General features: G+C 35.1%; 4 protein-coding genes across 11 annotated transcripts; 3 read left to right on the top strand and 1 right to left on the bottom strand.

The window, feature by feature from the left end:
- On the top strand, nt 457–1,996 carry LOC104789448. The gene is made up of 8 exons (XM_010515144.2): nt 457–526; nt 591–598; nt 676–940; nt 1,007–1,103; nt 1,175–1,317; nt 1,403–1,487; nt 1,590–1,719; nt 1,787–1,996. Exons 1-8 carry the CDS (start codon nt 457–459, stop codon nt 1,994–1,996), a joined length of 1,008 nt encoding a protein of 335 aa, XP_010513446.2.
- LOC104787304 lies at nt 1,381–3,064 on the top strand. Of its 2 annotated transcripts, XM_010512842.1 has the most exons (5): nt 1,381–1,487; nt 1,590–1,719; nt 1,787–2,201; nt 2,314–2,526; nt 2,612–3,064. In XM_010512842.1, exons 3-5 carry the CDS (start codon nt 2,082–2,084, stop codon nt 2,924–2,926), a joined length of 648 nt encoding a protein of 215 aa, XP_010511144.1. In that variant the 5' UTR covers nt 1,381–1,487; nt 1,590–1,719; nt 1,787–2,081; the 3' UTR covers nt 2,927–3,064. The 2 variants fall into 2 exon arrangements, with proteins under 2 accessions (XP_010511144.1, XP_019101536.1); XM_019245991.1 differs by having other exon boundaries at nt 1,381–2,201.
- LOC104789447 lies at nt 4,879–10,262 on the top strand. The gene is made up of 9 exons (XM_019245344.1): nt 4,879–5,227; nt 5,318–5,756; nt 5,848–6,794; nt 6,883–7,480; nt 7,578–7,981; nt 8,060–8,251; nt 8,351–9,427; nt 9,523–10,008; nt 10,222–10,262. Exons 1-9 carry the CDS (start codon nt 4,879–4,881, stop codon nt 10,260–10,262), a joined length of 4,533 nt encoding a protein of 1,510 aa, XP_019100889.1.
- On the bottom strand, nt 18,942–22,895 carry LOC104787300 (RNA polymerase sigma factor sigA). Of its 7 annotated transcripts, none has more exons than XM_019245987.1 (11): nt 22,673–22,894; nt 21,914–22,252; nt 20,838–21,292; nt 20,537–20,735; nt 20,360–20,452; nt 20,124–20,252; nt 19,930–19,983; nt 19,762–19,839; nt 19,574–19,636; nt 19,332–19,444; nt 18,942–19,236 (listed from the first exon to the last, which is right to left on the bottom strand). In XM_019245987.1, the coding sequence occupies exons 2-11, from the start codon at nt 22,181–22,183 to the stop codon at nt 19,074–19,076; spliced, it is 1,617 nt and encodes a 538-aa protein (XP_019101532.1). In that variant the 5' UTR covers nt 22,184–22,252; nt 22,673–22,894; the 3' UTR covers nt 18,942–19,073. The 7 variants fall into 7 exon arrangements, with proteins under 7 accessions (XP_019101532.1, XP_019101534.1, XP_019101530.1 ...); XM_019245989.1 differs by having other exon boundaries at nt 22,729–22,894; XM_019245985.1 differs by having other exon boundaries at nt 21,914–22,249; nt 22,729–22,894.

Genomic DNA, 24,649 nt, shown 5'->3' with positions numbered 1-24,649 from the left:
CCAGCGTCTATTCTCTTTATAAGTTGAACAAATTAACACCTAGCCCAAGCCCATCATGATTAACGCCCCAGACACAAAACCCTTTATGATTTTCCTCTCCCAATTTGTTTACCCGGAAACTTTTATAAAAAATAGGCAGATTTTTTTGGCCTACCATAATGATCTTATGCGAGATTTGTGATTAATCTCCTTGATTTCCAAATATTCTCTCCCCCACCAATTACGCATCTCCTAAATCAATCAACCAAAACAGAAATGAAAATTAGAATATATCATATTCCATAAAAATACCATAAAAAAACAGAATATGTAATCATCTCCCTAATTACTCGCTTAATCAGATCTTTTTGATACGATAATAAAAGTTTGCTACAACCTAATCGGATTCCCTATAAATAGTACTCACCTAAAACGAACACTATACACAAGCAATCACATCTATACATTACTTACATTATGGCTGCTACTTTTGCTTTTTTTGAAAGATGTTCGTCCCTACAAAACCTCTTGGAGGGTTCAAGTCAAGGTGATCCATTCATGGCGTCAAAATATCGAAAACACTGGTGAAACACTTGAGTTGGTTTTGTCAGATTCCATGGTAAGAATAAATTTTAACGTTTATGAGATAAAACTATTGGCTATTACTAACGCATCTTATGTCTTTCATTCTTTCAGAGTAAAAAGATTCATGCATCTGTGAAGAAAGACTTGGTAAACAAATATGTGAATAGGCTTCCTATTGGTAACTGGGTTTTCATTGAGACATTTGCTCTTAGCTATGCAAGTGGTCAATTCAGACCAACCACACATCTGTACAAGATGTCATTTACCAATGGAACTATGGTCTTGGACAGTGACCCTGTTTCTGATGCTAGCTTCCTTACCTTAACTAAGTTCAAACAAATCCAAAGTGGTCAAGCTAATCCGCACATATTTGTTGGTAAGTATGTAATTACCAATTGTACGATTCTACACTCAATATATATTTATATTATTCATTATGCAGAGGTTATTGGTCAAATTGTGAGTTTGGGTGAATTGGAGGACCTTGAAGCCAATAATAAGCCTACCAAAAAACTCAATTTTGAGCTCCGGGACGAAACGTAATGCTTATTTGCTAACTTAGTTAAATTATTATTATTATGTCAGATAACTTTTGCAATCACTAATCCAGCTTACTCATTTGCATCAGAGATGAAAGAATGTCATGTACCTTGTGGGGTTCTTTGGCAGAGCACGTTTTTACATCCTGTCAAGGCTCTGATGGAAGCATCATCACTTGTGTCCTCAGATTTGTGAAGATCAAATCCTACAAGGGTAAAAAAAATTTAATTATTACGATTTCATTATCTAATTAATTTATCCATTATTATTCCCGCTACTTACGAACATACTTATTCAGGTGTAAGGTTTTTGACTAATTCGTTTGATGCATCTCAAGTCCATGTGAACCCATTATTCGATGAAGTTGATGTTTTCAGACAAGCGTAATATTATCTATCATAATAAATTGTTCTTTTATTATGATAACGCATAATTAGTGAGTTTTAATTGAATCATAAGTGTTTATGAAATCGTGTGTTAAACAGGCTGCCCGATTATGGCCTCTCTCTCATATGTCGTCAGACACAACCAAGGTGGGGGATGGTTGCTGTTCAAGCTGAAAATGCAGAAGATTTTCCTAGGAGAACTATTGAAGAGTTGAAGAATTCTGTTGATGTATGTAAAGCTTATGTTAACTTTATGGATTTATTCTAACTAATCAATAAAAATAATCTATCTATAGATTGGAAAGGCAAGGATTCATTGCACTGTCTACGCCATTGACACAGACTGGGCTTGGTACTATATTAGTTGTCATTCTTGCAATAAGAAAGTTGAAAAAGTAAACGATGGGGATAATGGGTTGATTAACAAAGAATCAAAACGGAGGTTTTGGTGTTACAAATGTGATACTGTCGTCACTAATATTGTACCAAGGTACTGGAAATTATAGATTCAAACTATTTCAAATCTATATTTATTACTTTACAATCAAATCCCCATTTATAATTATTACTTTATATTAATCTTTTGGGTTCATGCTCTATGCTAATGTCATGGACGCTACTGGTGAGACAAAATTATTGTTGTTTGATTCTATTTGCTCTGAGATTATTGGGCAGTCTGCCCAATCAGTTCTTGGTGGCTCAGTTGATGAGGTTAGCTAATAATAAGATAATTTTGATTTCGATTTCCTAGGAATTTTAAGTAATCATTATATGTCTAAACACTATGTTCACTAACTATCATTCCATTTTTATTGGCATGTAGATTATAGATCCAGAAAATTTGCCTGATCCAGTGAAAAGTCTTATTGGAAAGACTTATCTCTTTCTGGTAAATGTTGAGAAAGCAAATATATTTGATGGTAAAGACTACTATAAGGTGTCCAAAGTCCTCTTGAAAGATGGCCTACTCGACGAACAACTGTTGGAGCATTCATCTGACACACTAAATGCAACATCTAATGTATCTTGTGACCAGGTAAATTACCTTATAGTGATATAGATATTAAAATTAGTGAACCTTGATAATTATATGATATAACTAGGTAAAATTATGTTTACAGGGACCTCTCATGTTAGAATGTAGCCCAAATACTAACTCTACTACTCCATCCTCCAAGCGTATTTACCCTGCTAATGGAGAGACTTCTGATCAAAACTCAACTTCTAAAAAGTTGTGTATTGAACCAATAGATTTAGAAAAGTCTAATCCGGAATTTGGAGTTGAAAGAGTTCAAGAAAAGGCTCAAAGAACAATCAATAACGATGGGGTTGGAAAACAAAAGGGTGTCTACCAAGGTGGTGTTGTGACCAACAGTATGGATGAGAGAAAAGAAAAGACGGTCGGAGTTAAGATCAAGGTTGAAAAGAAGGAATGATTTGTTTGTTTTTTATTGAACTTTTGCTTTTATTTTTCTTCCCCGTTGCTCATGATACAACTTCCATAATTTGTTTTCCTTTGCTTTCGTGACATTTTTTCTATCAAATAATAGCTGTTTCCCAGCTACTATCTGAAATTACTGAGTTGCTATTATTACACTTCTATTATTATCTCCTTCTATGATTTAGACAAATGCATCCTATCAACATCATGAACAATGCTTATCTAACTTATTAACTTTAATTGAATCCTAGAAAAGATGCAAAGAGAAGTTTTTTAACTCATCGCATCATGTAGATATCTTGACCGCATGTTTCACTCTAATTCATAATCCCACCATATGGCAAAATATGCATCCTATCAACATCACGAACAATGCTTATCTACCTTATTAACTTTAATTGAATCCAGCGTACGATGCAAAGAGAAGTTTTTTTAACTCACCTTCTTTGTATATATCTTGACCGCATGTTTCACTTTAAATCATAATCCCACCATATGGCAAAATAGCCTGAGAGAAACAGATAAGTTTTCGCATAAGAGAAAAATTAAATCAGAACGCTAAAAATAGAAGTATGAAAATAATAAACCATGTATATACCAAACTTTATATTATAGCCATGAGGTTTATAACTTTGTTATTAACTCCATATACTTGAATTCGTAAAAATTAGTATAATGCCTGAACAAATCTTTGTTTGGCAAGACATATTAACAATTTAGTCAAAGAAAGTATTTAAACTGCTCAACTATATATATCGTCAACACTAAATGAGCAGAGAAATGCGTTTTGAAAATCATCAAATCTATTAAAATATGGAGATCCCATAACTGCCTCCTTAAAAGTTGTAATTGAAACCAACTATCCATATTTGCTTTTCAATAAAATATTTGATTTCTAACTAATGAATGTATACTCTTCTTATTAGACAACTACTTGAAATAATTGACAAAGCCTGTTTAACGTCAGAAATAGAGACTCTCTAATCATCCAAAACTTATCATCTTCGACCTAATTTGAAAAAAATCTTCAGACACCATGAAAAAGAAAAAGGATCATTCTCTCTCGGATTTTGATTCTAATTCTAACCCATCCAAAAAAACCCGGTTCATTCAAAGTACTACTCCTAATAGTGAGATTACTCAATCAAATGCATCTAATAGTAATGGTTCTGTTCTTCTAAGTACAACTTTTAGCAGGGTTTTAAACGATATTACCAACCTTGGTCATTCTTCTACTCCTCATTTTAGAACACCAACATCTCTTCAACAGTCCAATCCTGCCAACAAAACACCAAATGCTCTGGGTGATTTACAACACACATACTTTTGAGTATTTTTGTATTCTCTTATCTTCATTACAACATTCATAAACTAAATTATACAAAATAAACGTCATTTCCAGGTTCAAGTTCATTCGCGGGGATGCATTCAATTGAAGATAACAGCTCCGGATTGACATGTCGATCTTCAATAGATGTTCTCACCAACATCACCAATCTACAGCGCCGGATTGTTCCAACAGAAACACTTTCTTCTGCTGATGCACACAATAAACGAGAAGGTTAATGCTTGCCTCAAATCCCTTTTAAACACCAAATACTCATACATATAAATTGACTCAATAGATATTTTTTATAAAGTGAACCAATGTGCTGCTTCATCATCATTCATAAGGAACCAGAAACAATCAAAGCATGGCACAACAGTAGACATGTTGCCTATAAGAAATTTGCAAGAAGAATTTGAAAATTCATCACCCACGGCTTTTATGCAAGGTAATCTATATATACACAACTTTATATATAGCCATATATAGTTCTCATGTACTCTATAAGCCTTGGTTACAGTACTACAATATTTTAACCCACTTCACGGTCACTAATAGGTTAAACTTCATGTTCTATCAACTACGAACCATTAGTGGACACAAGTACTGACGATGAAAGCATGGACCAGATCTACGATGACAGTTTTAGTGATAGTGAAACTGGAGAAGAACAAGGCTACTATATTAGTACAACTGACGATGAAACTGAACAGTACCCTGATGACGAAACTGAAATTTCAAACAATGCTAATATAGAAATCCAGAAAGCTACAGAACAATTCACTGATGTATCACAGCAAATCGCCAGAAGTGAAGAACATGTAAAATTCATGGCAAAAGTGGATCAAATGTTGCAGAAAATAAGAGAAAAAGAATCAGCTGATCAGAACATCCTTCAACCAAAGAGAAGAGGTCGACCACGTTTGCAAAAAAAATTAAACGGTGAAACATCAAATTCTAAGAAATCAGGTATCAATCATTTCTTATATGTTCGTATAATTTGATAACCGTGTGGAGTAACATATTTACATTTTAGGGAATTCTTTTTTTTTTTTACAGATTATCTTGACCACGGTGATGCTACATACAAGTGTAAGTATTGTGGTGCCTTCATGTGGTATGATGAGCGTATAAACAAAAGTAGGAACCAAAAATACCCAACATTCACACTATGTTGTGGTCAAGGAAGTGTGAAATTACCCTTTCTAAAAGAATCTCCAGACCTTATCAAGAAATTGCTCAAAGGGAATGATGCAATGAGCATAAACTACAGAGAAAATATTAGAACCTTTAATATGATTTTTGCCATGACTTCTCTTGGTGGAAAGGTGGACCAATCTATGCCAAAAGGGAAAGGTCCTAACATGTTTCGATTGCAAGGAGGCAACTATCATTTGATTGGCAGTTTAAAACCGGATGAGGGTGACTATGCTAAGTATTCACAACTATATATAGTTGATACTGAAAACGAAGTAGATAACAGAGCTACTGTAATCAAGTAATCTTTCTACCTACATATTCAATAAAATATGTTTTAGTAACCCTACTATAGTTATAGTTGTTAATTACTGTTTTGCTTATTTCTATAGAAAGGGAAAAAATACAAAGGCAGCCGCAGGGAAGCAAAAACTTAATAAAGAAGTCATCGAAGCTCTAATGAAAATGCTAAATGATGTAAACCCTTATGTCAATATTTTCAGATGCGCTAGAGAGAGGTTTCAATCAGCTACTGATGAGCCATTTCACATGCGTATTGTAGCTGACCGAAAAGGCGTTGATGGGAGGATATACAGTATGCCTACAACATCAGAGGTAGCAGCTTTAATACCTGGGGATTTTAAAAAACAAATGCCTGACCGTGATATAGTCATTCAAGAGAAGAGTACTGGTCACTTGCAGAGGATTAGCCAAATTCATATCTCCTATTTAGCTCTACAATATCCTCTCATTCTATGCTATGGTGAGGATGGTTTCAGGCCTGGTATTGAGAAATGTTTTCAGAAAGCCAACAAGAAGAAGAAGAAATGTATTAGCATGAGACAGTGGTTCGCATTCAGGATTCAAGAGAGGGAAAATGAGTCTCATACATTGTTGCATTCTAAGAGGTTGTTTCAGCAGTTTCTTTGTGATTCTTACACAACTATCGAATCAAACAGATTATCTTACATCAAGTTTAATCAGTCCAAACTAAGATGCGAGAACTACAGCTCCATTAAAGAGGCAGCTGCAGCTGGAACAACTACTATGGGTGAAGAAGGTAATCAAATTAATATACCTTCTTCTTTCACCGGTGGACCTCGGTATATGATTCAAAGCTACTATGATGCAATGGCAATCTGTAAACATTACGGATTTCCTGACCTATTCATCACCTTCACATGCAATCCTAAGTGGCCAGAGATAACAAGATATTGCCAATCAAGAGGTCTAACTGCTGATGATAGACCGGATATTATTGCAAGGATATTCAAAATCAAGTTGGATTCTTTAATGACAGATTTGACAAAAAGGAATATGCTAGGGAAGACAGTTGCGTGTAAGTTTTTTCTGGTATCTACGAGATTTTAATACTGTTTTTCTATTTTTTGCATCATGTCATTAGACTTTGTTTCACACTTTTTCAGCTATGTATACTGTCGAATTTCAAAAGAGAGGATTACCACATGCTCACATTCTCTTATTCATGGCTCCTCAAAGTAAGCTACCAACGGCTGACGACATTGATAAGATCATTTCTGCAGAAATTCCAGATAAAGAAAAAGAGCCAGAGCTCTATGAAATTGTAAAAAATTCAATGATTCATGGTCCATGTGGTTCAGCAAACAGGAATTCTCCGTGTATGGTTGATGGAACATGTTCAAAGAACTACCCAAAAAAACATCAAGCTATTACAAAGGTTGGTGGTGATGGTTATCCTGTTTATAGAAGGAGGATAACAGAAGACTACATTGAGAAGGGTGGTATAAAATGTGATAATAGGTATGTTGTGCCTTATAATAAGAAGCTCTCTCTTCATTATCAAGCTCATATCAATGTGGAATGGTGTAATCAGAATGGTTCTATTAAATACTTATTTAAGTATATCAACAAAGGCCCAGATCGTGTTACTGTCATTGTTGAGCCTGTAGATCAGTCTAAAACAAATGACACTGTCACTTCTGGCGAATCACCAAATACCACTGAGAAAAAGAAGAATGAAATCAAAGATTGGTTTGATTGCAGGTAGTTATTATTTCTTCTTATACTGCTCAAATTTCAAAGTAAAATGTTATTAACTATCTCTATCTAACTTAGCTTCATGGTAACTCTATCTATTTAGATATGTATCTGCTTCAGAGGCAATTTGGAGGATTTTCAAGTTTCCACTTCAAAATAGATCTACAGCAGTTCAGAGACTGTCTTTTCATGTAGAAGGGAAGCAACCTGCTTATTTTGATGGGAAGGCTCATATTAATGATGTTCTGGAACGTATTCTTAATCAAGATTCTATGTTCATGGCTTCGTTGACTTTGAATAGGATTAATGCTGTTGGAAAGAATGGGAAGCGAGCTAGAGAGCTTCTATATGCTCAAATTCCAGCATATTTTATTTGGGATGGAAAGAATAAGCAGTTTAAGAAGAGATCAAAAGGTTTTTCATTGGGTCGTATTAACTACATACCTAGAAAAATGGAAGATGAATACTATCTGAGGGTGCTTCTTAACATTGTCAGAGGACCAACCTGTTTTGATGACATCAAGACATATAATGGTGTCGTATACGAATCGTACAAATAAGCATGTTTTGCACGTGGAATTTTAGATGATGATCAAGTTTTCATTGATGGTTTGATTGAAGCAAGTCAGTATTGTTTTGGGGATTACTTGAGGAATTTTTTTGCTATGCTTCTTCTATCGGATTCTCTTGCTAGACCGGAACATGTATGGTCTCAGACATGGCACCTTTTATCCGAGGATATAGAAACAAAAAAGAGAGAACAGTACAACAATCCAGGTAATTATGTATGTAGATATGATCACCTAATTCTCATAAAGTAGAACAAATTCGAATACTATTCGCTTTCTCTACTGACACCGGCTTTAATTTTTGCAGAGTTGACTCTGACAGAAGCTCAAATTATAAACTACACTCTTCAAGAAATAGAGATGATTATGTTGTTTAATGGTGGAACTCTCCAAGACATTGCGCATTTCCCTCAACCATCACGCGAAGATATTGATAATTCAAACCGGTTAATTGTTGATGAGATGAGATATAACCGTGAGTTTTTGGCAGAAAAACATGCTGAATGGATAAAAATGCTAACGATTGAGCAGAGAAGCATATACGATGAGATCACAGGAGCTGTATTCAATGATTTAGGTGGTGTGTTTTTTGTTTATGGCTTTGGAGGAACAGGCAAAACATTTGTGTGGAAAACACTAGCAGCCGCTGTTAGATCAAGAGGACAGATTGTTCTTAATGTTGCCTCCAGTGGCATCGCCTCTTTGTTGTTAGAAGGAGGTAGGACTGCTCATTCAAGGTTTGCAATTCCTTTGAATCCTGACGAATTTTCAGTTTGCAAAATCAAGCCTAAATCAGATCTAGCAAACTTGATCAAAGAAGCATCACTTATTATCTGGGATGAAGCTCCAATGATGAGCAAGTTCTGTTTTGAATCTTTAGACAAAAGCTTTTCTGATATTATCAGAAACAGAGATAACAAGGTATTTGGTGGAAAGGTGGTTGTTTTTGGAGGTGATTTCAGACAAGTTCTTCCAGTAATAAATGGAGCAGGGAGGGCAGAAATTGTTATGTCATCACTTAATGCTTCGTATCTTTGGGATCACTGCAAGGTCCTAAAGTTGACTAAAAACATGCGACTATGTGCAGACAATATAAGTGTGGATGAAGCTAAAGAAATTCAAGAATTTTCAGATTGGTTATTGGCTGTTGGTGATGGTAGGATTAATGAGCCTAATGATGGTGAAGCTCTAATCGATATCCCGGAAGAATTGTTGATTGAAGAAGCAGAAAATCCAGTAGCAGCAATTTGTAAGGAAATTTATGGAGATCCAACAGAAATGCACAAAGAAAATGATGCTAAATTCTTTCAAAAGAGAGCTATTTTAGCACCCACCAATGATGATGTCAACACAATTAACCAGTTTATGCTAGAGCATTTGCAAGGTGAGTAAACGTTTTAATAGCTAATGTTTTCCAACAATTAAATGTCATTTATATCTTTAAGATCTTTAATATATTAACTGTTTGTGTGCTTCTAGGGGAAGAAAGGATCTACCTAAATGCTGATAGTATAGATCCTACAGATTCAGATTCACTGAACAATCCAGTCATCACTCCAGATTTCTTAAACAGTATCAAGCTATCAGGTTTGCCACACCATGCTTTACGTTTGAAAATTGGTGCGCCGGTTATGTTGCTTAGGAATATTGATCCAAAAGGTGGGCTGTGTAATGGTACTAGGCTCCAGATTACTCAACTAGCTAATCACATTGTAGAAGCTAGAGTAATAACAGGTGACAGAAGTGGTGAGATAGTTTTAATCCCTAAGATAAATCTAACACCTACAGATGCTAAACTTCCATTCAAGATGCGTAGAAGACAGTTTCCACTATCTGTTGCATTTGCTATGACCATCAATAAGAGTCAGGGACAGTCTCTCGAGAAAGTAGGACTTTACTTGCCTAAACCTGTGTTCTCTCATGGCCACCTTTATGTGGCATTGTCTAGGGTGACATCAAAAAAAGGTTTGAGAATACTAATACTAAACAAAGAGGGAAAGATTCAGAAGCAGACAACTAATGTTGTTTTCAAGGAGGTTTTCCAAAACATACACTGAGTCATCTACTTCTTCAATGGTAAACTTTACATATTTTATATTAGTAGCTAATTCATTTCATGGTACGAAACACAAAGAACAATAGTTTGGGTTTAATTTTTATGTTTTTGTAAAAATGCAGGTGCCTCATTATCACTAAGGCCACTGATTCGAGACCCTTGAAGGAAGATTGTTAGGTCTGATATGATTCAATAATTTGCTTATTGTAATTTTTTTTTGATATTTCTAAACACAGATTCAACCTGCAGTTTTCTTTTATTATCATAACCGAGTAAACACAATTTATTTAATTTAAGATTGAGACGCAAGTTATTTAACCGTTTGCTAATCACTTAAATTTTCTAAAACTCAATGCAGTGAACACACACAAAAAAAATTAAAACAAATTGTAGTGAATCATATATAGATACCAACCTTAATCAAATTACCTTGAAGACGCACTGTGCTGATAGCAGTACAGAGTTACATTTATTTTCTTCATTTATTAACTTCAACCTGAAGAAAAAAAACTCCATGAGAAAATTTAATTTTATGTCACAAATACCATTTTACTAATAGCATTTCACAAAGCAACTAGCAGTATAACGTACCTTTATATGTCTAAGCTGTCGTGTAGCAATACTTGACTGATATTTTTCCAGACGAGTTCTGAAAATATTGTTTTGTTGTACATATACAATAATGAATTACTCTCGCAAATCCATAAGTTGAACATTTCTATTTACAACTTTCTTCAAGCAAACAAAATCATACCGTTCTGAGATGCTCAGCTTGAGTTGATATATGGATAGAGTCAATAACCAACACGACTTTTCTCTAGAGGCATGCCACACGCTGATCATTGCAGAGCTTTTGTCAAAATATTTCCCAACAAGTAAAAGCATAAATGAAGATTTGTTCAGACAATATGATCTTAACTATTAGCTTTCAAGTAGTACCTGCGGGATTTCACCATTCCAATCAGTAATGCTTTCATCGAAATTTCCATTCACCACACTCAAAAGTCACTGCGTAGGCGCATTCTGCATCAATCATAATCCCATGACATTAGAAAGACACTTCAAAAGAAATGTGGATATTCATTAACAAGGTTTAACTACATCTATGCTACTTGATATCATCATTTGAAAAACCTTTTAAGCTTGAAGATCATAACGCCCCTGTTTCATTTGGATAACCTCATGAAACTTGTGTCCTCCATGGTGCATTGATCCAGGGGAAGATGGATCTGCCATAAACAGAAGACAATTCAAGAACCACTTAACAATAAGAATATATAAATACACATATATACGTAAGAATGCAGTGAGTCAAACAGTATAAAAGTGCTTTACTAAGACTACCTAAATGTCAGAATCAGAAAAAACTTTATATTTCTACATGGCACCGATTTACCTTTCTTAGATTTCTTCCCTATGCAATGGTCCAGATAGGAATTGCAGAAGGACTTTTAATAGTAGAAAAAGTCCTACACAAACAAATTGATCAGAAATATTTTTACAACACAAAGAACAGATGAATTCTTTTGGACAGCCTCGGAAAAAAACATAACTTTTATCGGATGCAGAATGGTATCCATTTGGGAACAAAGATAAAGGGGGCACATGAATGAGGTTGCGATTTAACTTGAAAGACTTTGAACCATGTCCCAAAAGAACCAATTCACCAGATAGAAGACCTAAATTTCTTCGATAATCTCTCTGACCATCACGCGATTGGTGTAGAAAGATCCACCCACCTCCTTCTTATTGAGGCTAAGTGAAGGAAAACTCCAATTGTTTTGTTTCTGATGCCTAAAAACAAAACCCCAATCACTAAAGCTACTATTGAGAAAGCAAGAAATTCATCTATTATTTCTGATTTAAACATTGAAGAATTAGAAATAGAACTCGAAATACACCTTCTCTCTACATAATTATTAAGTAACTTAATCTATTATTTCTGATTTAAACATGAAAGAATCAGGAAAAAAACAAGGTTATGTCTCAGATTTGAAATTCAAGATCGTCGACGATGATAAGAGAGAAAATAAAATGACGTTTCTTTTACTCTACGGACAATCAGAATTAGTCGCTGGAGACAAAAAAAAAAAGATTCCAAATTTTTTTGGTAGAAATAGAAACAATAGATCGGAATCTAAACAATTTTCAATTTACCCGAATTCCACAATTGAAGACGACATCGGAAACTCCATTAACACAGATTGATGATGGATCTTACTCTGGATTTTTTCAATTCGAAAATTATAAGCTTCTGATCCATCGTCGACTCAATCTTATCTATTTTGTCGGATCGAATTGTGCTCTCGAGACAACAATTTTTTTTTTGTTTTACGTTTTTGATCTGTTTTGTCTTTTTTTTTTTTGCCAAAAAAATATCAATGGGCCTGGACATTAATAAAACCCATGAACTATAAGATTTTTGATTTGATTTTTGTGGTCCATATTCGAACAGAGTCTTCTTTATAGAATGAGAAAATTTTAATTTCAACTAATATTGCAAAATCTAATAGAGATTAATATGAACTAAAAAATATTCAGAGAAATGTCCGTGCAGCTTTAAATATATGGTTGTCAAATTATGGTAAACTCATCTAATTTTTAAAAATAATAGTATTCGTAATATATATAGATTTAAACTATATTGTAAATACAAATACAAAGAACCAAAAAAATACTAATAGTTTATCCAAAAGAATCTATATATACAAAAATGGTATTTTAAATTATTAACCCTCAGTAAAACAATAGATACACACAATATGAATTATACAATATATTAGACTTTAAAAATTTACAAATTTTTCAAGTATAAAACTAATTAGTTACATATATAGAATATTAAATAATTAGTTTATTTATGTATTCCTAAACAAAAAAAATAGGCTCATGGTGTACCGCGGGTGTATATCTAGTAGTAGTACATATGTATGTTGTTTGTTGTTTACAAAAGAGAGGAAAAGAAACCAAAATATTTACTAAATCTCGGTTCGGTTTGGTTTGGACAAATTGGTTCGGTTCTAATTTTCAGACCTACTTGTTTTCATTCAAAAATACATTATTTTAGTAAATCTATACTATTAATTGGGGAGTAAAAACAGAATCTATCTATCTATATTATTAATTGGGGAGTACAAAAGCAGAAAAAAAATTTTACAAAAAATTCCATATTTTACCCCTACGCCCAAAGAAAGGAAGAAGGGAAAAAAAATTATTAAGGGCAACAAGATAAATCAAATTGTAGATGGGACGCGGATCGTAACTGTTTGGGACTATCTCATTCGGATCGTAGATATATTAGAGATGTATCAAAACACTCTCTTCTTCTTCTTAACCTGTAGGAGAAATCAAATAAAAAGACATCATAATGGCACGAAACATAGAAATGACAACTAATAATATGGAATCCCTGATGATCCTCTTGGTATCATAACAAGAGGCAAAATGAAATCAAATCATTAACTGCATATATTTTCAGTTAATCATATATATTCTCATTTCAGACAATCACAATAAATTATGATTCACGAAGAATAAGGAACCAACCATATCAGCAAATTCCTTATCAAATAAAAAAAACTCTTAAACGGTTCTTGCGTTCAATCCATTAAGATATTAGAAGCATATTCCTTATAATCATCCTAAATCTTACTCACACATTCCGGAAATCTTAGATCTTCAATATATTATTAGCTTGGTCAACAAGATTATCTCTTCTCTCACAATATTTCCACAATCACAACTACTCATATCTTAAACATCTATAAAAAACCAAAGAGAAGGCATAAACAAGTAAACAACCAAGCAAATCAAACCTATAAGAATAGCTCAGAGATTCACCTTAATAGAAGAGATGCCGCCAATGATGGTTTCACTCATGTCCTGGATATTAAGGCCTTCAAAACAATCTGGAAAATAAGAGTTAAGATCATTCATACATGGAATCAATATACCACATACACTGGAGAGACACTATAGATGGTATTGGCTGATACTGCAGTAAGTGTTACTATTTTGTTTAAAACTTTTTAAAATTGTTTCAATGAACTTACATTTTCTCCTGTTTCATCTCACATGGCTCAGGTCAATGATGTTTCAGAACTTCATCCAAACTGGCGAAATAGCAATTAAAAAAGGTAAGTCAGTAAACCAATTGTATAATCATGTATTACAAAGTCTCTTTAATAACTTAAAACAAATCATTTTAATTTTCTCTATTTTGATTGCTTCTATTGTTACTTACATATATATTGTCTATTTTCTCTATTTACACAAGGTTAACTAGAGATGGTATGTTTTTTCTTATTTCATAATAGGTCAGCACAACACGCTTTCAAGTTACATATTCTCAATAATACCCAAAGAAGAGGTTCATATATTTCATTATTTGATTTGCATTATCTTGAGCATGCCTTTTAATTTGAAATTGATATGTATGTGCACGGTGTTGTGTAGATTGATATCAACAACATGGCTAAGGTGTTCCTTACGGACAAAGATGACAAATCAAAGAAAAAATAATGATTTGTATTTTCAGAAAACAATTCTAGAAGTCGTAAACTACACCAAACCTTACTAAAAACTCCCTTATATGTCTACTTTAAATAGAAGTTATATATTAACACAATCAAATATGATTTCTCTATTGGTTTATGTTTTTGTGCTTTTATTATTATTATTATTTTCTTTAACATAAAATAAGCAACTCTTATTTTTTATAAACTGTTTTCTTTTCCAGGTCAACTCAAGGAACATAACTAAGCTATGATTATGGTTCTAAAGGAACAAAGCTAAGATATGGTTATGGTTCTGGGCATAATGATAAATTCTTGGAGATGGGTATATATATATCCTATGTATTTCAATTATAGTATTACCATTTAAGCATTTAAATTCATTTAACTTCTCTATTTTGTTGTTGTTTGAATTTTGAAGGCTTCTCTCTAGATAAAGAGGTATAATGAAAGGACGAACTTTAAATCTACAGTTGTATTGTAAGCAAGTTACCTTCAATTTATTTGCAAAGTTAAAATCATATCTTAAACAGACAATCTTAACTATAAAATCAATATAATTAAATAACTGACCTTTTATAGTGCTTCCAACAATGAAATTGCCTTCGAAAAACGCTATCCAAGTCTGATTCTTCCATATTTTCTAAGCTCTAACAGCTTCCCAAGACACTTGCTCAAGTCTGATTCATTCTATGTTGTATATATAAATAAAATAATAATACGTTTAAAAAAAAAACAGCAACACAGTGACATGATATGATTTACAACAAAATCTACAAAAAGTTTAACATCTAAACAAAGAACAATCCGTTTGACAAAAAAAAACAAAGAAATCAACTCTCTCTCTCTCTCTCTCTCTCTCTCTCTCTCTCTCTCTCTCTCTCTCTCTCTCTCTCTCTCTCTCTCTCTCTCTCTCTCTCTCTCTCTCTCTCTCTCTCTCTCTCTCTCTCTCTCTCTCTCTCTCTCTCTCTCTCTCTCTCTCTCTCTCTCTCTCTCTCTCTCTCTCTCTCTCTCTCTCTCTCTCTCTCTCTCTCTCTCTCTCTCTCTCTCTCTCTCTCTCTCTCTCTCTCTCTCTCTCTCTCTCTCTCTCTCTCTCTCTCTCTCTCTCTCTCTCTCTCTCTCTCTCTCTCTCTCTCTCTCTCTCTCTCTCTCTCTCTCTCTCTCTCTCTCTCTCTCTCTCTCTCTCTCTCTCTCTCTCTCTCTCTCTCTCTCTCTCTCTCTCTCTCTCTCTCTCTCTCTCTCTCTCTCTCTCTCTCTCTCTCTCTCTCTCTCTCTCTCTCTCTCTCTCTCTCTCTCTATCTCTCTCTCTCTCTCTCTCTCTCTCTCTTTTTCCAGTTTGATAGTTTATAAGTATGATAGAAATTTAAATGGTCAATCTGGTTCACAACTCATCTGGATTCATCATTATGTCAGTCCAAGTTCCATGTGAAATCAGTCTTGTTTCAAACATTCACAAACGGGAATGAAATCAAACCACTATAAATTTGGATTATAAATACTATACTAAATTTACTATATGAATGTGTTATAAATCAAACCACGTATGTGCAGACTTAAAATCTTGGAAAAATGATTGTTAAAAAATACCCCGCACGTATGTGAGGGTCCAATTCCTAGTTTATATTTATAGTAAAACTTATCATAGTAGCAAACATAGCATTTTTTAGATGAAAATTATTTGTTATTCAATTACGAGGGGTAATATTACATTAATGATTTGGTGTCAGTTTGTTTTTTTTTTTTGTTTTTTTTACTTTGTATAAACTATACCAATTTTTTTTAAAAAGAAGATTAAAGTCGAATTGTGATGCTTAAAGTAGTTTTAAAATGTGCAATGATAAGTTCTTAATCCCAAGCTCATATAGAAGCAATTCAAGACTCAATATTCTCACAAGAGAATTTTGAATTTATGAGATCAAAATATTCATTCGGAGAATATTAAACCTTAGAATTTATAAAAGTTAAAATGATGAAAATAAGCTTCACACAAAATGAATTTTCCACTATACAGTAGTAGGTTTTCTAAACACATAGGTTTCGGGCCCCAAAACTAAGTAAAATCCATAGCATGCTAATTGCAAATAGCCCCTAATGTTTTTAACATTACAATTGAAGAGCCGCAAGGGGGTTATTGGTTCTATGATTTTAATGGATTTAGAAATCCAACCAAAAATCATGTGTTATTCAATCATTGATTTTAAAATACTTATCAAAATTATGTGTTATTGGTTCTATGATTTACAAATACTTGTTCAAATCCCATGTTATTCATTTAATGATTTGTTTTTGGATTTCAAAATCCACATTATGTTTTAAATGGATTTGTATGGATTTGAAAGTGTAAAATAGAAGGATCCAAATCCAATGATAAAACATGTTATTTCAAAATCCATGTCTTTTGATTTCTAGAATTTACAATTCCATATGGAATTAGAAATCATCTATCCAATAACAGCCCCTAAATAACATATGGTGTATATAGTTTGAGTTTTAGAATAATGTAATTTAATTTCTTGCCAGATAAAGTATGGATTAAACTGAAACTTGTGGACAGACTAATAAGTTTAATTTTTGGACAAAAAATAGAATCTTCTGAACATGGTCTTCTATTTTATCCTTCATTTGAATGCAAAGTGCATGCATCTTCAATTTCAACACGTGCTTATTAATATGGGCATGATTTAGTCGCCACACACGATAAAAACTGAAAGCTTGTTTCTTCTNGTAAAATAGAAGGATCCAAATCCAATGATAAAACATGTTATTTCAAAATCCATGTCTTTTGATTTCTAGAATTTACAATTCCATATGGAATTAGAAATCATCTATCCAATAACAGCCCCTCTTGGGAAATAACTCCAAAAGTTTTACTTCAAAATCTCAGGCGGCTCTGCTCCACAAACTTTTTCATGAAGATCATCTAACATACTAACTGGCGGATCATACTCCCGCAGCTCGAAAACCAGGAGATACATGTTTCTTAAAGCGTCAAAGCTACGCAGGACCATGTTGTAAAGCATTTGACTGACCGTCCGTGAACGTGAGTGATACGATTCTTCATAAGGAAGTAAGTGAAGAAGAGGATGACGTGGACAGAGATAAAGAACAGAGCACATACTTAGAATTAGAGAGAGGCTTTGCCGTTGCGGAATCAACTTAAAGAGTCGTGAAGCTCTTCTTCTTCATTATGTTGAATCTGAGTTTGTAAATCCTTCTGCGATGTGCTGAGGTACCGAGTGATGTGCTCGGTGACTGATCAATGTTGATCAGTGCTTATTCAGATTGAGCTATCAATTGTATTCATTCCGTTATCTCTTTCACAATCCATAAACTCTGTTATTCTCTAATTCCTTTCTAATTGAATATAGTTTGAGTTTACAAGTACGATTGATCAAGGATCTATCAATGGTGCGGTGAAACTGTGATCGGAGCTTCAACGCGATGAAGACGGTGGAATCTGTGATCTATGACGATGTCGATGATGGTTGTATGGATACGCCTATCTTCACGGGAACAGATCCGTCACTGTGGATCCCAAAAGTGGAGAAGCTTTTCAATCATGGCCGTTTCTCAGATGATGCGAAGCTTGATCTAGTCTTCTTGTATTTAGACGGAGTTGCATTGTCATGGTTTATGCGAGAGATGAATAAAGAGAAAATTATGGATTGGAGTGTCTTTAAGCAAAGAGTGTTGGCTCAATTTGCTCCGGTGAAGAAAGGTTCTTCATCCGAGGTCGAATCATTTTGTGTTCATGAACCGGTTCCAACAGAATCATCCGTTCAAGAAGTAGAATCGATATCAGAGGTTGAAGTGGAGACAAATGAATCAAACATGAAGATTGATGGTGTTGCACAACCTAAGGTATCAAATTCAGAACTGGAACCTAGCCTTACATTTTGCAATGAATCATTGGATGTCAAGGATGATTTCTCATCTATGTTCTTGGAGCAATCATATCTGGTCGATGCTTCCGAAGTGGTTGAGATTTCTGAGTTGTCAACAATTGTAAAAAACACACAATGTGAACTCCAAGTGTTCGATAAAATGCTGGTGAGCGTAAACGATATCGATATGAGCTCTTAAACATCTCAGAAGACAGAAAGCTCATTGACTAAAGAAGATTTTAGGATCCAATACTTAACATCATATACGAACAGTTTGACATTATAAGGAAGGGGATGAAATCATAGCAGCCATAATAATAGCTACAGATCGTATTTCCTATGTCGAACAGAAATGCCAAGCTCAGAGGCGGAACTCATGAAGCCTCACGCCCAAAACAGGCCATTGACCCTAGATTACAAAAGAGGAATGAGAATAGACATAGATGAGGAAGTTACGTGAAGCAATATTACATCACTGTCTCTTGTTTATCAACTCAGTTTACAAAAAGAAGCAAGGAAGATAAAAAGAAAGAGAGTACTCTTCCCCCCTTTTTTTTGTCCTGTATATATACACATTCACAACCGCTCTCTATGGCTCTCATGTAATGAAAATGTACAAAAAAAAAAAAAACAGTTCTTGAGGATCATTGCCTCCATCTTTCTCTTCCTCGCTGCGTGTTTTAGTTTCTCCAGTGCCACAAGCCCTACCTGTCTCACCCTCTCTCTCGATAATCCTATCCTGCAATTTGTCAGGAAACAGTTTAAAGATCCATCTTGATGATATTTTCCCATGGGTCAAGAGGCTTAAGATTGAATACTATATATATAGTATACCTTTTGCTTATGTCTTCCCATGTGAGACATTCTTTGTCTAGACCATAGTATAATCGAATGATCTCCCTTTCCCGTTCTCCGAGGGTTGCACTTATAAGCTTGCTCACTTCCTCCTGCAAATTTTATCATCAACATGCTCAAATTTCAATGTTCACTAAGTATAGCTTAAGCTTCATTAATTATAGATAAAAAAAAAAAACTTGTAGCTTCACTTGTGACATTTCTACTTTTTTTTTTTTTACCTTGAGTGCCCACTCATCATACCCGTACCACGGATTGTTCTCCAAACGATTATCCGCAATGTACTGAAAATTATTGAAAAACAAACCAGCCAAATGTTATATACTGGAGAGGAGAGACTGCAGGGAAACATAATGGAAGGTGATACCAGAACACTGTTGTTTTGGTTTTTAAGAGAAACAAAACTTACACTGTGATGAGTTTCTCCAGGGAGACCGTTCAAAGAAGGAAATGCATCTCTATCTAGAGAAAATATTTTGCTTACAGCCTGCATTTTGCAAGTTCAAGAGCATGAACACAAATATTCGCATGGGACCCTTTGAATCAGAATTAGTTTTTATTTTTATTTTTTTATTACCTCTGTTGCATTTCTAACTTTCTTCTGAGACATGTTTAGAGACTCTGCAATCCTCTGGAAAGAAAAATTACTTTACACAATGTAGACAGGAGGAGAAACCAAAACTATTCGAATGTTAATAANATCACTATAAGCATACACAATGTAGACAGGAGGAGAAACCAAAACTATTCGAATGTTAATAATACACTTACATCAATGGAGGGTGTGATTCCTTTCTCCTGAAGTCTAAGCTTTGCATTTCGGATTAGACCGAGCCTTTCATGAAGGTGAGTAGGTAACCTCAAGGTTCTTGAGTTGTCCACTAATGCTCTTGAGACACCCTTTTAGAGAAATTTGAAACAAAAGAGTCAGCTTTTTACAATTTAACGTATCATACTGGCAAGCAAAAGACATCAAGCATATTAGCTGAAAGGGCGATTGTTCTCACCTGCCGAATCCACCAATACACATAAGTTGAAATTCTGAAACCCTTGGAAGAATCGAATTTCTCTATTCCCCGCAAAAGTCCGATAAGACCACCCTTCATATAGTAGAGAAACAAAAAAATCTTAATAATAGAAAAGTTGATGAAATGCTATAACAAAAGAGTACACTTGGAAATTACCTGAACAAGGTCAGACATTTCTGCTCCCATATTATCGTAACGCTGAGCAATAGACAGAACCAAACGCACATTGCTCATAGCCAACTTTTCTCTAGCTAGATGACATTCCATCAACCACGCCTGCAGCTCGGCCCGAGATATCTTCAAGGATATGGCAAGCTGCTCATCAGAAGGCTCACAGCCTAATCTATCCTTCAATCTAATTAAATGTTTTCACCAGACAATAATTTTAGTCTCTAATCAGTAATTAATTCATTCAGTTCAACTCTTTTCTATGTGTAGTAGTAGTATGTTACTTTACCTTGACTTATGATCATCAAGACGCAGACCAGATTTGATTTTCTTGGACAAGCGAACCACTTCCGAGTGGCTAAGCACATCTTCACTTATTACACCTTTCACATAACCTCTCACACGGTTGTGTTGGAACAAGTCTGAACTCATCACTGATCTGACTTGCTTTCCACTAGAAACTGCTTTAGCATTAGTCATCATATTAGTTTTCTTCTTAGCACCAATTCTCCTTTGACGAGCTGAAATCCCTGAACAGGTGATAACCGGAATCTTCTTCTTCCGGATAGTCCTCTTCCCCGAGGAGGATTCATGACTTGCCTTGTCAAACGAAAGATTCCAACTTTTCTCTAACATAGACTTCTGTAGCAGTAAAAGTGCTTCAACAGAATGACCAATTAGTAGATCATCATCATCATAACAATCCTCTTCCTCTTCCGATTCCTTATCAGTTCCAGTAGGTACCCATGGCTGTTCAGTAGAAGCAACATNCTCATCAGAAGGCTCACAGCCTAATCTATCCTTCAATCTAATTAAATGTTTTCACCAGACAATAATTTTAGTCTCTAATCAGTAATTAATTCATTCAGTTCAACTCTTTTCTATGTGTAGTAGTAGTATGTTACTTTACCTTGACTTATGATCATCAAGACGCAGACCAGATTTGATTTTCTTGGACAAGCGAACCACTTCCGAGTGGCTAAGCACATCTTCACTTATTACACCTTTCACATAACCTCTCACACGGTTGTGTTGGAACAAGTCTGAACTCATCACTGATCTGACTTGCTTTCCACTAGAAACTGCTTTAGCATTAGTCATCATATTAGTTTTCTTCTTAGCACCAATTCTCCTTTGACGAGCTGAAATCCCTGAACAGGTGATAACCGGAATCTTCTTCTTCCGGATAGTCCTCTTCCCCGAGGAGGATTCATGACTTGCCTTGTCAAACGAAAGATTCCAACTTTTCTCTAACATAGACTTCTGTAGCAGTAAAAGTGCTTCAACAGAATGACCAATTAGTAGATCATCATCATCATAACAATCCTCTTCCTCTTCCGATTCCTTATCAGTTCCAGTAGGTACCCATGGCTGTTCAGTAGAAGCAACATCTACACTCTCTGTCAGCGCCTTGGCAGATTGTGTGTGACGATTCGATGAGGGAAAATTCGGACTATAGTTCGATGATGACGCCTTTTTCGCAGTTATCCCACTTTTGGTTGAAGCAATATGATATTGTGATGAACAATGATCATTTACAGATAAAAACCTGTCAGTAACATCTGAGTGATAAAACGATGAACTCAACAGTCTTTTCCCAGTGTTGAGTCCTATCACAGCTGCAGTAGCCATCATACAACACTCTTTTTGCACTCAATTCATCAACAAAGGAACCACTCTTTGCTCTTTCAAGATTGTCTTCTGCTAATAAAAAACATAAAAAAGAAAAATACTTCAGATTTCATAACCAAACACAATCTCATGAGGTTTATTTTCAGAATTCCAGACAAGAATTGAAAACAATTTTATTGGTCTTTTTTCCCCCAGATTTTCAGACATAATATTGAAATTACAAAATATTTAATAACGTTATCCACCAAAAGAATTGTATTTTTCTTTTATTCTAGTTGTTAGCACCAAGCCAATCATCACTACGCAAATTTGACTAATCAATCTAAACCCAATCCAGACCACAAAGAAACCCAAATTATAAAGAAGAAGAAGAAGAAGAAGAAGAAGAAGAAAAATATCATTCAAAATTAAATTTGCATCTACGGACAGGTTTCAAAGGCACGGGCGGATTTGAGTTCGATCGATTGGAGAATTTGGATATGAAATAATCACCTGTAACTGGTTATCTCCTTAAGAGCAAACCCAATTTGGCAAAGCTAATAACGCACCTGAAAGTATTGTCGAGAGGTGCAAGAGAGTGTGTGTGGCACAGACGAAGCGAGAATGTATGTGTGTTATGTTTTTTTTTTTTTTTTTCTCAGTTTTATTTTTATCCAAGAGTTCTTGGTGGCCAAATTCAAACCACCATGCAGAAAATAAAAGTGGTAAAAATAATATAGTTTCAACTTTCAACAATTGAAAAAGTTTAAATTATAGTGAAAAATATGACAATTAGGAGAGGATATATAAAAAAACAAAGAGATATGGAAAGAAGAGATGGGATTGGTGGAAGCAGATACTGGCTCCATGTTTTTTGTGGTACTCAGCTTACTTCTCTTGTTTCGCTTTCGCGGCCTTCTCTCTCCCATTTACATTTTTTTTTTTTTTTTTTCAGCCAAACATTAAATCAGAAGATAACTCCAAAGTTGGTATCCCAAATTGGAGGAAAATAATTTACAAAAAAAAACGCATAAAGTAAAGATCTCGAAGATCGGGCAAGGTAGGTAATCTACCCGTACATTATCTGTGCGCGGAATCCTCGATAGCTTGATGGAAGGAAAGGATGAACGTAGCAAGCTGAAGTCGTCCAATAAATTGGAGAAAGCGGGTCATTCTTCAGGAGATTGCACCATCGCCACTAATTCTGCGCAATCCGTCTCGAAATTCTGACAATCTATCCTTGACTCCACTAGGGACTCCATCGCCCAAATCAACGCCTAAAGCTCCGAGTATACGGGAGAAGGACTACGTCGCTGACTTCGTGCACCTAAAAGTATTGTTGTATCCTCACCATTACAAAGCCACCAACCTAAACCTTCCAGAGGATCCGAAACTTTCCAAGAACCATCGACCTGACATCGGGGACCGGGATCCCGATCCTCCAAAGATGAGGGATGTAGAGGACCCGAATTGAAGGATTTGACCTCCTCCCAAAGCAGCTTATCAGATGACGCCTGATTAATAATTTCAATTGGCTCAGCCTCAATACCCTGATAAACTTTCTTGTTCCTATCTTTCCAGATTGACCAAACAAGCCACGGTAAAGTAAAACTTAAGCCCGAGGCCAACGACAGGGACGACACCCTCCAGTAAATGAAATCTAAATTCGTGAAAACAGAATTATAGGGAAAACCTTCCCGACATAAATCTTGTGAAAATAATTCCCAAATCCAACGCGATCGGGGACACTAAAAAAGTACATGATTAATAGACTCACCTGCCAGACCACATCTTGGACAGAGAGGATCGCACCGAACTCCCCTATAAGCCAGACGTTCCATCACCGGAAGGGACCCAGAGGCTATTTGCCAGAAAAAATACTGAATTTTTGAGGGAACCTCGAGATTCCAAGCCTGTGCCCTAAGAGCCGTGCACGTCGGTTCATATTCGACTTCTTTAATTAAAGCACGTGCTTGACGGTAGCCAGATTTGACCGTATACCTCCCTGATCTAGAATAATGCCAAATCAATTGATCTGATTTAAACGATTTACTGTTCTTTATCGATAAAATGAGTGGGATATCCGCCGGATCCATGTACTCCTCGAGGATTGGCATATGCCATTCCTTCGTATTTGGGTTAATCAAATGGTTAACCATTAGATTGGGATGTAACCACCTACCACGACCGTTTGCTGATCTAGGCTGAATATCTGGAATCCACGGGTCTCGCCACACTGAAACGTTACAACCCGAACCTATTGCCCATCTTGATCCATGTTCCACCAAACCTTTAGTTGAGAAAATACTCCTACAAGCAAATGAAGGGGAGTAAGGTTTCTTAGCCTGTAGAGGGTGTTTCTTCCGAAAATATCTACCTTTCATAACCCGAGCCATCAGAGATGTTGGATAATGAATTAACCGCTAATATTGTTTAGCCAACATTGCTTCATTAAATTGTTCCAGAGCGCGAAAACCTAAACCGCCATCA

Source organism: Camelina sativa, chromosome 5 (assembly GCF_000633955.1).
Source record: "Camelina sativa cultivar DH55 chromosome 5, Cs, whole genome shotgun sequence".
Lineage (NCBI taxonomy): Eukaryota > Viridiplantae > Streptophyta > Magnoliopsida > Brassicales > Brassicaceae > Camelina > Camelina sativa.
Note: the sequence above shows the minus strand (reverse complement) of the source record. Positions and strands in the feature narration are given on the sequence as shown.

Coding starts and splice junctions, on each gene's coding strand:
- LOC104789447 (XM_019245344.1), top strand. CDS start 4,879: ATGGACCAGATCTACGATGACAGTTTTAGTGATAGTGAAACTGGAGAA. Junction 5,228..5,317: donor ATCAAATTCTAAGAAATCAG/GTATCAATCATT, acceptor TTTTTTTTACAG/ATTATCTTGACCACGGTGAT. Junction 10,009..10,221: donor TAGGGTGACATCAAAAAAAG/GTTTGAGAATAC, acceptor GTAAAAATGCAG/GTGCCTCATTATCACTAAGG.
- LOC104787300 (XM_019245988.1), bottom strand. CDS start 22,183: ATGATGGCTACTGCAGCTGTGATAGGACTCAACACTGGGAAAAGACTG. Junction 19,445..19,573: donor ATGATGAGTGGGCACTCAAG/GTAAAAAAAAAA, acceptor TAAAATTTGCAG/GAGGAAGTGAGCAAGCTTAT. Junction 19,237..19,331: donor TGGGAAGACATAAGCAAAAG/GTATACTATATA, acceptor GACAAATTGCAG/GATAGGATTATCGAGAGAGA.
- LOC104787304 (XM_010512842.1), top strand. CDS start 2,082: ATGCTCTATGCTAATGTCATGGACGCTACTGGTGAGACAAAATTATTG. Junction 2,202..2,313: donor TTGGTGGCTCAGTTGATGAG/GTTAGCTAATAA, acceptor ATTGGCATGTAG/ATTATAGATCCAGAAAATTT. Junction 2,527..2,611: donor CTAATGTATCTTGTGACCAG/GTAAATTACCTT, acceptor TTATGTTTACAG/GGACCTCTCATGTTAGAATG.
- LOC104789448 (XM_010515144.2), top strand. CDS start 457: ATGGCTGCTACTTTTGCTTTTTTTGAAAGATGTTCGTCCCTACAAAAC. Junction 941..1,006: donor TAATCCGCACATATTTGTTG/GTAAGTATGTAA, acceptor TTCATTATGCAG/AGGTTATTGGTCAAATTGTG. Junction 1,488..1,589: donor GTTGATGTTTTCAGACAAGC/GTAATATTATCT, acceptor TGTGTTAAACAG/GCTGCCCGATTATGGCCTCT.